General features: G+C 47.7%; 2 protein-coding genes across 4 annotated transcripts in view; both read right to left on the bottom strand.

Moving 5' to 3' along the window:
* Nucleotides 1–4: 4 nt before the first annotated feature.
* Nucleotides 5–7,719, bottom strand: B3gat3 (beta-1,3-glucuronyltransferase 3). The gene is made up of 5 exons (XM_004656547.2): nt 7,562–7,719; nt 5,730–5,904; nt 1,740–2,100; nt 811–1,101; nt 5–497 (listed from the first exon to the last, which is right to left on the bottom strand). The coding sequence occupies exons 1-5, from the start codon at nt 7,647–7,649 to the stop codon at nt 399–401; spliced, it is 1,014 nt and encodes a 337-aa protein (XP_004656604.2). The 5' UTR covers nt 7,650–7,719; the 3' UTR covers nt 5–398.
* A 5,656-nt stretch (nt 7,720–13,375) lies between these two features.
* The window catches only part of Ganab (glucosidase II alpha subunit), a 29,122-nt gene continuing 27,496 nt past the window's right edge, over nt 13,376–15,001 (bottom strand). For all 3 annotated transcript variants that reach the window (XM_004656548.3, XM_004656549.3, XM_045152412.1), the window contains 3 exons: nt 14,834–14,946; nt 14,596–14,696; nt 13,376–14,466 (listed from right to left, as the gene is read on the bottom strand). In XM_004656548.3, coding sequence (XP_004656605.2) covers nt 14,357–14,466; nt 14,596–14,696; nt 14,834–14,946 — 324 coding nt within the window. In that variant the 3' untranslated portion in view covers nt 13,376–14,356. The remainder of the gene's footprint in view (nt 14,467–14,595; nt 14,697–14,833; nt 14,947–15,001) is intronic.

Genomic DNA, 15,001 nt, shown 5'->3' with positions numbered 1-15,001 from the left:
CCCCTCCAGGTTGAGATTCTTTATTCTGGAGGTAGGAGTGGGGTCTGCATGCTCAGGTGGGGAGGGTCCAGCCCAGTTCCTCCAGCCCCCCAGTGCATGCCTGGCCCCAATAAGTTACCCAGTTCCTCTGCCACCTTCCCACCTGAGTCCATGTGTCCTGTTCCACCCCAGAGAGGGCTGACCTGGCTCAAAACAAGGGCTGCTTGTCCCCTGCCTGTAGACAGTGCCACATGGTAGACTGGGAGAGGGGAGAAGCACTGGACCACACCCTGTGGCTGGAGGGGCTGCCTCTGGTTCTGAGGGGTCAGATCTTGGAAAACCACATCCTGGGCAGGCCCAGAGCCCAGTCTCACAAGGTCTGTGCCTAAAATAAGGTGTAAATCAGGGTGAGGTCGCCATCACACCTCAATGGCTGGATCAGAGCCCCGGCCCTGCCTTTGAAGTTGCTCCTCCTGCTTCATCTTGGGTTTCTCGGTTCTTGTATGCCACACCAGTACCTATGTAGGAGGGTTTCAGTTAGAGCCAGGTCCAGCCTCCTGGGTGTAGAATAGGTCTTCCCACCCATTCTACATTCATCTGGCTGCAAAATTGATAGGTGGAGGGACATTAATGCCTCTAAAATGGGGCTTTGTTTCCTGAGCCTCAGAAGATGAGTTCATAGGAGTCCCTTCCCTGGCTCCCAGTTGCCCCTTAAGCAGAGAAGAAAAGTTGATCACAGATCTGGAGGGTCCCTCCTGGTTCCAACACCCATTTCTCCCATCACCTGTCCATCCTAAAGCCAGGTTTCTATGTCTGCCTCCATCTCCTTACCTGAGTGCAGTTGGCAGCCCGTGGCTCCAGGTCCTTAGGATCCACAAGATGGCTCAGGAGGCTGCTTTCCAGGTGGCCCCGGGGTGCAGTAGCATCGAATTGGGCATTGGGCTTAGCAAACAGCAAGGGCAGGGCAACAGCAAATCCTGCCATGTCCAAAGGGAAGGGCCTGTTGGGCTCCCATGCTGTGTGGAAACCCACAACCCGGCCATCCTGTACCTGAGGGCCCTCAAATCGCAGGCCACCCACCAGGCCTACGGGCCACACTGAGACACCATGGGTCCAGCGCATCTATCAAGAGATCAGAGAAGAGACAGAGGGGTGGGCCAGAGGAAAGAACCACTTGGTTCATCCTCCCCACAATTCATCCTGCATCCTACAGCAACATTGTTAAGAAGGTAATGAATGGGGCTGCACAAATGGCTTAGTGGTTAAGCACTTGCCACTTAAGCATTAGGGCCTCATGGGCCAGAGACTCACCAGAACCAACATAAAAAGCTGAATGTAGCCGGGCGTGGTGGCACATGCCTTTAATCCCAGCACTTGGGAGGCAGAGGTGGGAGGATTGCCGTGAGTTAGAGGCCACCCTGAGACTACATAGTGAATTCCAGGCCAGCCTGAGCTGGAGTGAGACTCTACCTCAGAAAAAAAAAAGCTGAATGTGGCCCCACATTTCTGTAACCCCAATCCACTGGGGGGGGGGCAAAACCAGAGAATCGCTGGTGCTCAGTGATGGACAGCAGTTTTAAGTTGAGGGTAAGAGCCTACCTCAAAGAAATATGTAGATGAGTGATAAGAGAGACACACTGATGTTTTCCTCTGGCAAGTTTGTGCATGGGGCACACACATATACACACACCACACACACAAAGGTAGAGTATGAAGCTGGTGCCACCTGATCCTTTCTCCAGCACCATCCCAGGGCTTACCTCCTTAAAGAGCTCCCTGCTGTACGTGTTGTCATCATCAGCAAAATACACAACTCCCTGGGTCCCTGGGGGTGGTGGGTCCTTCTCCCCACCAACAGCACCCCCTCTGCCTCGGAGCCAGTCCAGGGCCTTGTTGCGCTGTTCTACACCTCGGGGACGGACCCAGCCTGGCTCACCTTCCCGGAGCCGCTGGGCCTTGGGGGTGAGGACAGCCAGATGTGTGAAAAGGAGACCAGAAGCAGCCAGCAGCCCAGACACCAGTGGGGTGGGGCCCTCAGCATCTTCCACCAGCAGCCAGTGTACCCGGGGCACCAGGCTCAGGGTCTGGGACAGCCGAACCAGCTCTGCCTTCTGCACTAGCCTGCAAGGGAAGACAGGCACTCTTGGTTCACTGCAGCCAGGACAGAAGAAGGAGCTCCTCCTGGGCCATGCCTAGCATCTCCCTGGTTTTTCTAGGCCCAGTGCTTAAACTTCCTTTATTTGTATGTGTGTATGTCACAGAGCTTCAGCAATGCTGGTTAAGTGACATGGAGCTACCAAATTCCCTCCCGTGGTTTTGTTTGTTTGTTTTTGTTGTTGTTCTCCAGGCAGGCTCTCACTCTAGATCAGACTGACCTGGAATTCACTATGTAGTCTCAGGCTGGCCCGGAACTCACGGCGACACTCCTACCTCTGCCTCCAGAGTGCTGGGATTAAAGGTGAGTGCCACTATGCCCGGCTCCCCTGTCTTTTGGGGGTTTTTTTTTGTTTGTTTTTTCAAGGTAGGGTCTCACTCTAGCCCAGGCTGACCTGAAATTCACTATGGAGTCTCAGAGTGGCCTCAAACTCACAGTGATCCTCCTACCTCTGCCTCCCGAGTGCTGGGATTAAAGGCATGCGCCACCACACTTGACACCCCCTGTATTTTTTCTCTTTCTTTCTTTTCCTTTTTTGTTTTTGTTTTTTTGAGGTAGGATCTCTCCTTGGTCCAGGCTGACCTGGAATTAACTATGTAGTCTCAGAGTGGCCTCTAACTCACGATGATCCTCCTACCTCTGCCTCCTGAGTGCTGGGATTAAAGGTGTGAGCCACCATATCCAGCCACTTTTTTCTTTTCTTTTCTTTTCTTTCTTTTTTTTTTTTAATTTGAGACAGAGAATGGGTGCTCCAGGGCCTCTATCCACTGTAGACAAACTGCACACACATGCGCCACCTTGTACATCTGTCTTACATAGGACCTGGAGAATTGAACCTGGGTCCTTAGGCTTCGCAGGTAATCATCTTAACCGCTAAGCCATCTCTCCAGCCCCCCCTATATTATTTAGGAGGTAAACGTATGGGCATGCCAAGACTTCTAGGCACTGTAAACAAATTCCAGATGCGTATGCACTTTGGCTTTATATGGGTACTGGGGAATTGAACCCAGGCCATCAGGTTTTCCAAGTTGTCTTTAACACTCCTTTTTTTTTTTTTTTTTTATTTAGGTTTTTCAAGGTAGGGTCTTGCTCTAGCCCAGGCTGACCTGGAATTCATTATGTAGTCTCACAATGGCCTCAAACTCACAATGATCCTTCTACCTCTGCAACCTGAGTGCTGGGATTAAAGGCATGTGCCACCATGCCTGACCTCATTTTTTTTTTAAATATTTTTGTTTGTTTATTTTTATTTATTTGAGAGCGACAGACAGGAAGAGAGGGCATCAGAGACAGAGAGAGAGAGAATGGGGACACCAGGTCCTCCAGCCACTGTAAATGAACTTCAGACGCATGCGCCCCCATGTGCATCTGGCTAATGTGGGTCCTGGGGAATCGAGCCTTGAACCAGTATCCTTAGGCTTCACAGGCAAGCACTTAACCACTAAGCCATCTCTCCAGTCCTTAAATTTTTTGTGTATGTGTTTTTCTAAATATATTTTATTTAAGACAGAGAGGGAGGGAGAGGAAGAAGCAGATAGAGAATGGGTCATCAGGAACATCAGCCACTGCAAACAAACTCCAGATACATGCAACACCTTGTGCATCTGGCTTATGTGGATACTGGGAAATAAAACCTGGGTCTTTAGTCTTTGCAGGCAAGTACCTTAACCACTAAGCCATCTCTCCAGCTCCCTTTTTTAAAAAATATTTTATTTACTTATGAGAAACAGAATTGGTGCTCCAGGGCCTCTAGCCACTGAAAACAAACTCCAGTCACATGTACCACCTTGTGCTGGGAATCGAACCTTACTTTGCAGGCAAATGCCCTAACCACTGATCCATTCCTCCAGCCCCTCTTTTTCTTTTTCCTTCCTTCCTTTCTTTCTTTCTTTCTTTTTGTTGTTATTTTGTTTGTTTGTTTTTGAGATAGGGTCTCAGTCTAGCCCAAGCTAACCTGGAATTCACTATGTAGTCTCAGGGTGGCCTTGAACTCACAATGATCCTCCTACCTCTACCTCCTGAGTGCTGGGATTAAAGGTATGCACCACCACACCTGGCTCCCTCTTCTTTTATTTATTTTTTTTAATATTGTATTTATTTGAGACAGGGAGAAACAGAGAGAAGAGACAGATAGAGAAAGGAAACATCCAGGCCTCTAATGTACTGCTGCAGATGAACTCCAAATGCATAAGCCACTTTGTGCATCTGATTTTATGTGGGTAATATGGAATTGAGTCTGGGTAGTTAGGCTTTACATGCAAGTGCCTTAACCACTGAGCTATCACTCCAGTCCCCTTTCTTTAGGGTTTTGTGGGTTTTTTTTGAGGGGGGGGGTAGGGTCTCACTCTAGCCCAGGCAGACCAAGAATTCACTATGTAGTCTCAGGGTGGCCTTGAACTCACGGCCATACCTCATACCTCTGCCTCCCGAGTGCTGGGATTAAAGGCGTGCACCACCACGCCCAGCTGGCCTTTCTTTAGTTTTTGTTTTAATATTTTATTTATTTATTTGAGAGAAAAAGAGGCAGGTAGAGAGAAAGTGGGTGTGTCAGGGCCTCTAGCCACTGAAAATGAACTCTAGACACATGCTCCACCTTATGTATCTGTCTTATGTGGGTACTGGGGAATCAAACTGGGGTCCTTTGACTTTGCAGGCAAGCACCTTAACTGCTAAGTCATCTCTCCAGCCCTGTTTTTAATTTTTTTTAATTTGTTTTTTTGAGTTAGGGTCTCACTCTAGCTCAGGCAGGGTGGCCTTGAACTCACGATGATCCTTTTAACCCTGCCTCCCAATTGCTGGGATTAAAGGCATGTGCCACAACACCCGGCCCTATTTTTTTTAATTATTTATTTAAAACAGAGAGAGGGAGAGAACAGACATGTGAGGGTCTTCTGCCCTGCAACTGAACTCCAGATGCAATGTGTCACTTTGTGTGTCTGGCTTTACATGGGTACTGAGGAACTGAACCTAGGCCATTAGGCTTTGCAAGCAAGTGCCTTTAACCACTGAGCAGCAATCTCTCCAGTCTTACTGTCCTATCTTAAAACTGAGCAGGAACTTTGTAATCTGCTTCTACTAGGCACTTGTCTATTTTTATGGAAAAGCAATCATTTTGTCGCAAACTTTTTTTTTTTTTTTTTTCGGTTTTTCGAGGTAGGGTCTCACTCTGGTCCAGGCTGACCTGGAATTAACTCTGTCATCTCAGGGTGACCTTGAACTCATGGCAATCCTCCTACCTCTGCCTCCCAAGTCCTGGGATTAAAGGCGTGCGCCACCACGCCCGGCAAACTTTTTTTTTTGTTGTTGTTGTTTTGTTTTGTTTTTCAAGGTAGGATCTCACTCTGGCATTCTGGTCCAGATTGACCTGAAATTAATCTCACAGTGACCTTGGACTCTCAGCAATCCCCCAAACTCTGCCTCCCAAGTGCTGGGATTAAAGATGTGCACCACCTCGCCCAGCTGACGCAAACTTTTAAATAAAGATACAGATCATTTGGCATTAAGTTTGGCATGCTGTAGTTTTAAGTTCCTCCCCAAATTGAGCATCAGCATGTCTTGGTCATTGCATCCCTCTAGGGTGCACCAAAGTCCATACCTGGCATAGGTGGGGGTAATGACATAAATAGTAGGCAGAGCCTCAGGTTCAGGGGGCTGAGCAGGGACAGGAGGTGGCCTTCGGAGATCAGCCTGCAGCTGGGAAATCCTCAGATCCTTCTGTCGAAGCTGTTCAGATGCTGCCCGCAGGGAAGGGAGGCAATCACATGGCTGGCCTGGTCCCAGGAAGCACCAATAGGGAAAGGGAGTAGGGGCAGAGAACCACAAACAGTTCAGCAATCCAGGGCCAAGATCTTCTGGGTAAACTCCTAGCCATTAAAGAACTTCCCTTAAACCTCTATAATTTCCACACCTCAGGTACCACCACCACCTAGTATATGTGGTCTGGAATAGAACCCAGAGTTTCCTGCATGCAAGGCAAGCACTCTACCAACTGGGTTACATCCTCAACCCCTCCCCCTTTTATTTTTGTGACTGGGTCATGCTGTATAGCCCAGGCTGGCCTTAGACTTGAAATCTTTCAGTCTCCTATGTGGTGGGCCACCATGCTCAACTCTCTCCATCTATTTATCTTATTTGAGACTGGGAAAAGAAAAGAGATACCTTTATGTGAGTACTGGGAAACTGAACTCAGGTTTTCTGACTTGGCAAGCAAGCGCCTTACGTGGGTAGTGGGAAATTGAACCCAGGCCTTCAGGCTTTGCAAGCAAACACCTTTAACTTCTGAGCCATCTCTCCAGCCCAGCTCTCTCCATATTTTACATTCTGTATAATTTTTTTAAATTTTTTTTGTTTTATTTATTTGAGAGCGACAGAGAGAGAAAGAGACAGAGAGAGAGAGACAGAATTGGCGCTCCTGGGCCTCCAGCCACTACAAAGGAACTCCAGATGCATGCGGCCCCTTGTGCATCTGGCTAATGTGGGTCCTGGGGAATAGAGACTTGAACCAGGGTCCTTAGGCTTCACAGGCAAGCGCTTAACCACTAAGCCATCTCTCCAGCCCCTGTATAATTTTTTTATTTTGGCAGGCTGGGATGGAACCAAGGCCCTTACTAAGCAGGTTAAGCTGGTGATAAACCCTCAGCTCTGTCACAATTTTATTTGAACAGGGGACTGATTATGTCTCCATACTTTCAACCTACTGGTCCCAAATTTAGCTTCCAGACTCATAAAGAACAAGTCAATATACGTTAAGGGGCAAGTCTGAAGCCCCTGAGGATCATGCAAGCACTACCAGCAAATCCCTTCAAAAGTGGCAGGGTTCAATCTGCTCCCTTGGCCGTGTGGCCACCGACTTGTCAGTAAATTCACCCATTCCGTCATTGAATACACATTTATTGAATATTCCTAGGAAACCCTTCTTGGGTGCTAGGGGTACAGCAAGAACGAAACAGTCCCTACACTCAAGAAGCTTTCCCTTTACTGGGGAAGCAGATACTAAGAAGAAAAAAAAAAGTAATAAAAATATTACACACTGTAATACGGGCCACTAAAGGAAATAATGAGCTACTTTAGTTATCAGGCAAGGCCTTTCTGAGGTGACATCTGAACTTAAATCTTGCGGGCAAATAGGCGGTCTGTGAAGAGCTGGCACAACACCGCAGGCAGAGAGAACACTGAGCACGGAGTTCTGGAGAGCCGGTCACTGCGGCCGGGCGGCGGCAGGCCACGCGGGCCTGGCGGGCCTGGCGAGGAGACGGGCTTCCGTCTGCGGGGCGGCGGCAGGCGTCTAGGGGGGCGCGAGGGCCAGCAGAGGGCTGTCCCGAGGGCCGAGCGGGCCGCTGCGGGTGTCCGCGGGAGGTTCGTGCCCGGGGCGGGCGCCCTCGGGCCGGCGCACCGCGCCGCACCCCCGCCCCGCCGCGCCCCGCTCACCGAGTTGCACCAGCGCGTAGAGGAGGCCGGCGATCGACACCAGGAAGTAGGCGAGAAACACGGTCTTCAGCTTCAGCTTCAGCTTCATGGTCGCGAGCCACGGGCGCCAGGGCACGAGGCGCCCGGCCGGACGAGGGGAGCCCCGCGCCCCGCCAGCCAGCCCGGAGGCCCCGCCTCCAAAGCGGCCCCGCCCTGGGTCCCGCCTTCCTCGCGCACCTTGACCGGCGCCCAGGAACTGGGGCTAGCGGCGCCGCCCCCGGCCACTTCCGGTCACCGGAGGCCCCTTCCCAGACTGAACTTCCTGTCCCTCCTCCTAGTTGGAATTCACTGTGTGGTGACGTCATATCCTGCGTGGCGATCGAGCACGTCGCACAATCCGAATACTTTGTGGGCCTGCAAGATACACAGTTGGGCATCTGCTTCTTGAGCAGAAATTGCAAGACAAGTCAAGCCTCTGCCTTCTAGTCTTGCTCCTTAAAGCAATTCATCCATCCATCCACTCACACAACCTAGTAATAATTGCTTAGTATGTTATAGAAATAAACCCAGGGCCGTAAGTACTGTAGATGTCTCATTGATTCCTCACTAAATCGTGGGTTTCTTTTCCCCCCACCCTCCCAGGTAGAGTATCGCTCTGGCCTGAGCTGACCTAGAGCTCGCTATGTAGTCCCAGGGTGGCTTCAAACTCATGGCGATCTTCCTACCTCAGCCTCCCAAGTACTGAGAGTAAAGGCTTTTTTTTTTTTTTTTTTTTAATTCTCACTACTCTTGTTTTTCGAGGTAGGATCTCACTCTAGCTCAGGCTAACCTGGAATTCACTCTGTATTCTCAGGGTGGCCTCGAACTCATGGCGATCCTCCTACTTCTGCCTCCCGAGTGTTGGGATTAAAGGCTTGTGCACCACCATGACCAGTTTACTATGCTTTTTAAATTTTTTTAAATTTGTTTGAGAGAAAGGGAAAAAAAAGAGAAAGAGAGAATAGGCACACCAGGGCATCCAACCACTGCAAACAAACTCCAGATGCATGCACCTCCTTGTTCATCTGGTTCATATGGGGCCTGCAGAACTGAACCTGGGTCCTTGGCTTAGGAGGCAAGCACTTTAACTGGTAAGCCATCTCTCCAAGCCTCACTAATTTTTTTCCAATATTTTTATTTCCAAGAGAGAGGGAATGGACACAACAAGGCTTTTTCCACTGCAAAAGAACTCCAGACACATGTGCCACTTTGTGCAGCGGTTTTACTTGGGTAGTGGAGAGCCAAACCCAGGGTATCAGGCTTTGCAAGCAAGCGCCTTTAATGCCTAAACTATTTCCTTAGTCCTCACTAATTATTTTAGATGGAATTATCCCCACTTAATAGATAAGAAACTGGGATGGGGCAATGGCTTAGTGGTTATGGTGTTTGTCTGTGAAGCCAAAGGACCCAGGTTCAATTCCCCAGGACCCATGTAAGCCAGATGTACAAGGTGGCACATGTGTCCAGCATTTGTTTACAGCAGTTGAAGGCCCCAGGTGTGGCCATTCTATCCTTCCCTCTCTCTCTTATTCTCTCTCCCTATCTCTCAAATAAATAAAAATGAAATAATTTTTTTAAAATAGATAAGAATCTAAAGCTCATGTTCTTTTCAGATCCAAAATGTTCCTTCTGGCCCACTTTTTAGCAGGTAATTATAGGGATAAGAAGGTACCAGAGGGCTAGAGAGATGGCTTAGCAGTTAAGTCATTTGCCTGCAAAGCCAAAGGATGATGGATCCCAGTTCATTTCCCCAGGTCCCATGTAAGCCAAATGCACAAGGAGGCACATGCATCTGGAGTTTGTTTGCAGTAGCTGGAGGCTCTGGCACGCCCATTCTCTCTCTCTACCTTGCTCTCTCTTAATAAGTAAATAAACAAAATATATTTTTTAAAAAAAGAAGAAGGTACCAGAGCTACCTTCCAGGAAACTGAAAAACAATTTCCTGAATTAGGTGAGTCTGTCTACCTCACAAGCATGAATAACTTTTAGCAGTCATTTTTCCTTAAAGACCAACAAGTTTCTTGTAAAATTATTTTTTCATATTTTATGTATTTCAGAGAGGGAGAGTGAGGAAGAGACAGACACAGAGAGAGAGGGAGGGAGGGGAGAGAGAATGGCCATGTTAAGTCCTCCAGCTACTACAAATGAACTCCAGATGCATGTGCCACCTTGTGCATCTGGCTTAAGTATTGGGGAATCAAACCTAGGTTCTTAGACTTCACAGGCAAGAGCTTTAACTGCTAAGCCATCTCTCCAGCCCTAAAATGATAAATTTTTTATTTTGTGTTTTGAGGTAGGGTCTTACTATAGCGCAGGCTGACCCAGAATTCACTCTGTCATTTCAGGGTGGTCTTGAACTCACAGCAATCCTCCTACCTCTGCCTCCTGAGTGCTGGGATTAAAGGTGTGTGCCACCATGCCTAGCCCTAAAATAATTTCTTAGACATCGCCAGTGTACAAAATGAAACTTTTCTGTCATTGAAACAAAGGCAGACTTTATTTAGTGTATACTAAGGATTTACATACATAGGCTGGGGATATAGATCAGTTCGTAGAGCACTTGCATAGAATTCATTAAGTCCTGAGTTCAAGCGTCAGCATTATGTAAATTAAGCATTGTGGCACATACCTATAATCCCAGCACCCAAGGTAAATGAAGAAAAATCAGTTCATTTTTAGTTACATAATGAGTTGGAGTTGAAGGATAACCTGAGCTGCATGAGTCCTTATCTCTTTTTTTGTTTGTTTGTAGGTAAGGTCTCACTCTAGCCCAGGCTGACCTGGAATTCACTATGTAGTCTCAGGGTGGCCTCGAACTCTTGGCGATCCTCCTACCTCTGCCTCCCAAGTGCTGGGATTAAAGGTGTGTGCCAACATACCCACTCCTATTTTATTTTTTCAAAAACAAATTTACATTGATGTTTCAATACATATACATAATGTTGAAATTGGTAAACATCTTTCTCCTCAGTTATGTTAAAATCAAGCCTTTCATTTAGTTTTGTTTGTTTGTTTTGTTTTTGTTTTTTGAGTAAGGTTTCACTCTAGCCCAGGCTGACCTGGAATTCACTATGGAGTCTCAGGGTGGCCTTGAACTCATGGCGATCCTCCTACCTCTGCCTCCGAGTGCTGGGATTAAAGGCGTGTGCCACCACGCCCGACCCTCATTTAGTTTTTAAATCTAATTCAGATTTAGGAGATGACTCAGTGGGTAAAGTGTTTGCCACTCAATGGTAAGCAACTGTGTTTGGATCTATTGTCTATAATCCCAATCCAGCCTATGGCAAGATGGGAGGCAGAGACAGAAACCCCAGGAAGTTCTCTGGTCCAGCAAGCCTGAAAAATGTACTGAACAATGGGAAATTATGCCTTGAACAAGGTGGAAAGTGAAGACCAACATGTGAGGCTGTTCTCTGACCTCACACAAAAGTACACTATCTGTACTACCCTACTGTGCAACTTTTGTCACATATAATTTAGAACCTATTAATCAGTTTCTTCAGTCCTCCCATCTCAACAAGGTGTTTTAAGGCATGTAGCCCAGGCTGCCCTTGAACTCCACATACAAAGGACTTGGATCATAGGTTTATTTCACCGCACCTGGCAGTTTTCCCCACTATGTAAAAGGTAGTCACTGTGTGGTCTAGGCCAGTTTTGGATTTAAGTAATCTCTACCAAGTCTCCAAGATAGATCAGACTAGAGAAAGGGCTGGTAGAACACTTGGCTAACCCATGCAGACACCTAGGGGATTCAATTCTATTTTATTTATTTACTTGAGAGAAATAGGCAGAGAGGAGAGAACCTGGACACACCAGGGCCTCCAGCCACTGCAAATGAACTCCATATACATGCACCACCTTGTGCATCTGGCTTACGTGGGTCCTGGGGAGTCAAACCTGGGTCCTTTGGCTTTGAAGGCAAGTGCCTTAACCACTAAGCCACCTTTCCATTCCCTAGAGGACTCAATTCTCTGCATGAAAGAAGGGTGGGAGTTTACGGGACACGAGGCTGCAAGTCTGTAATCCCAGCATTTGAAAAGCTGAAAGCTGAAAAAAATGGGACATCAGTTTAAGTCCTGCCTGTGCTACATATCAAGACTTTGTATCGAAATATAAAAGTAAATTGTGTGTGTGTGTGTGTGTCCAGGCAAGTTGGGGCACACCTTTAATCCCAGAACTTAAAAAGTTTTTTTAGGTTTTTTTTTTTTTTTGATTTATTTACTTGAAAGAGAAAGAGGAAGAGAGAATGGGCACGCCAGGGCCTCCAGCCACTGTAAACAAACTCCAGACACATGTGGCTCCTTGTGCATCTGGCTAACATGGATTCTGGAGATTCGAACCTGTCTCCTTTGGCTTTGCAGGCAAATGCCCTAACCACTAAGCAATCCCTCCAGCCTTCCCCCCTCCCCTTTTTTTGTTTTTCGAGGCAGGATCTCATTCTAGCCCAGGCTGACCTGAAATTCACTGGCACTCTCAGGGTGGACTCAACCTCACTAGCAATCCCCTACCTCTACTGGGATTACAGATGTGTGCCACTATGCCCAGCTATATTATCATTTCTTTTTTTTCCCCAGCACTCTTGAGAAGCTGAGGTAGAAGAATCACTGTGGGTTCAAGGCCAGTTTGGGACTACAGTGAGTTGCAGGTCAGCCTGGGCTAGAAACACTAGTTAAAAACAAAACAAAAACAAAAAACAGCCAGGCATAGTGGGCACACGCTTTTAATCCTAGCTTTTCAGGAGGCAGAGACTAGATAGTGAATTCCAGGTCAGCTTGAATTAGAACAAGACCTTACCTTGAAAAACCAAAAAGTAAAGTTACATATATATGTGTGTGTTTTAACCAGTCACAACCTCTAGTATGAAAACATCTGACCCTTCAATTTTTTAGAAGAGCATTTTTATTAAAATGTTGGGCTTGAGAGAGGGCTTAGAGGTTTGGGTGCTTGCCTGCAAAACCAAAGGACCCTGGTTTGATTTCCCAGGACCCACATAAACCAGATGCACAAGGTGGCTCATGTGTCTGGAGTCCATTTGCAGTGGCTAGAGCCTGGCATGCCCATTCTCTTTCAAATAAAAATAAAATGTTTAGTCACATAAAAGCAACTTGTAAAACAGAACTCTAAGTTTGTATTGAGGGGAAAGGGAACAGGGTATCAGTCTAGCAGCAGGTAAGTGCTGGGAAGTGGGAGCAGAGGGGTCAGCAGGCTTAAACCCTGCTCAGGATACTGGGGAATGAATACTGGGTCAAACAAGAGACCTAATAGATATGCACAGAGCAACCACTTAACAGTGAGTAGGTGGTTAGTCCTTTTGTGAGCCTAGGAGGAGAACAAAAAGGGTCATGGCAGGCTGTGTAGGGCTGCGAGGTACATTGCTTGTTTCCTTCTACTCTCCTCCACAGGCAGAGCTTAAGGAATCCAGGCCAGGCTTCAAAGCACAGTGAAGTCCTGGGCTGGCGAGATAGCTCAGTGGTTAAAAGCACTTGCCTGCAAAGCCAAGTCAAATTTCCCAGTACCCATGTAAAGCTGGATGCACAAAATAGCTCATGTCAGCCAGGCGCGGTGGCGTACGCCTTTAATCCCAACACTCAGGAGGCAGAGATAGAAGGATCTCTGTGAGTTCAAGGCCATCCTGAGACTACATAGTGAATTCCAGGTCAGCCTGGAATAGTGATAGAGTGAGACTCTACCTCGAAAACCAGGGGGATGGTGTGGGAGGCTCAAGTCTAGAGTTCATTTGTCCCTTGTACTTCTTGAGTATGTGGCTCAGACCATTACTACAATTCAGACACCTAGTGGTTATTAATGGTTTATTTTTTGTTTTATTATTGATTTCCTTTTATCAAAACCTGTCACAGTTGGGCACTCAAAGGAAGTAAAAAAATTTTCCCAAAGTATTACCCCGGGGTTCCCCAGGAGTCTTCTATCAACCCCCTTCCCAGGCTTCTAGCCAACCCAGGGCACACATGATCATACCCTCCCCCCTCCCCAACCTCAGCCTTCGCACAGCAATAAATACAGGTGATTGTGATTCAATGAAACCACAACTGATTTCTCCATCTTGAGTGGCCCAAGGAGACCTGAGGGGGCAAAAGAAGTTTAATGACCACCCTCTCTTAATTGAGGTGTGGAAGTGTTTTTCCCTGCAGACAGGGGAAGTAGAACTGCCCCTGTCAGAACTGCAGCAACTCTGAAAGGAAATGGGGGAGGAAAAAGTTGAGATGAGAGGGAAGTGAATGTTCTCCAAGCAACCTCCCTCTTAATCCACTCATCCCTCACTAGGTAAGGGGTGGTCCCAGTGTATCAATGGAACAAAGAAAGGTGGTGAGGAATGAAAGAGTGGGCAGTTTGGAAAGGGAAACGGTAAGAAAAGGAACGCTAAAGCTCACTGCCCTCACCTTTTTCCCAAGAAACAGCATCAACACAAAAGAGGCATGAATGGATAGGGTCTGGGGAAGAGTCAGGGTCCCTAAGGAAGGGAATGAGGAGAGGCAAGGGCCCTGTGGTCCTCAGGTCTTCACCAGTGTGCTCCAGTTAGAGCAACACATTATTGGAGGCATGAAAAGAAAGCCTTGGTATCACACAGTAAGAAAGGCCAGGTAATAAGAGAAATTCAGAGCCCAGCGATAGCCCTATCATCCTGCCAAGATGTAGGCAGAATCTGGGTCTTGGGGTAAGAAAGGTGAAGTCTGGGGAGGGTCAAACTCCAAGGCAGAAGAAAAGGTAACTCTAGCCACCACCACATCCCTCCTCCCAACGCAGAACACATCCCTAGGGTTATCGCAGGTGAATACTCCAGTCAGATGCCACATTGACACCAGGTTTACGCAGGGTCAACACAGAGGTCTCAGGGTCATGTTGGAAGGACAGGCGGCTTTCAGGAGATTCTGGGAGAGGAAGAAAAAAAGGGCACCCCCTAGTTAGCAATTAAGCTACTATCCTCACAGGCAAGGCAATCCCCAACTTTGCCTCTGCTTCTCCTCTTTCCCAACCCCAGGACCAGACCAGTCACACACCTTTTGTCTGGAGCACCACGGATGCAGGCTTTCCAGCTCCTAGTATTACCACTCGCTCAATCCAGACAGGTGTCTCAAGGTGGCCTTTGGGGTCGGCTGAACTGGAAGGCATAAAAACAAATGCCCATCAGGGGACATGTGAAGGAAGGGCATTACCCAAAAGGTCAGAAGATGTGAAAAAGCACATTGAATATAAGCATCCCTAAAGCCTAGCCTTCTCTAGAGGGTACTTCATTACCTGGAGACAAGAGTGTTGCCAGAGAATGAGAATTGACGCAATAGGAACTCATGGCGAGTCTGATAGTTAAACGTGTGCCCATCATCCAGAAAGAGCTCTCCTTGGGCCGTACCCTAAGCAGGAAGTGTGGTAGGTGAGCATTCAACCAAAGAAAGAGGGGGCATATTA

Source organism: Jaculus jaculus, chromosome 1 (assembly GCF_020740685.1).
Source record: "Jaculus jaculus isolate mJacJac1 chromosome 1, mJacJac1.mat.Y.cur, whole genome shotgun sequence".
Lineage (NCBI taxonomy): Eukaryota > Metazoa > Chordata > Mammalia > Rodentia > Dipodidae > Jaculus > Jaculus jaculus.
This window is presented reverse-complemented; position numbering and strand designations above follow the sequence as displayed.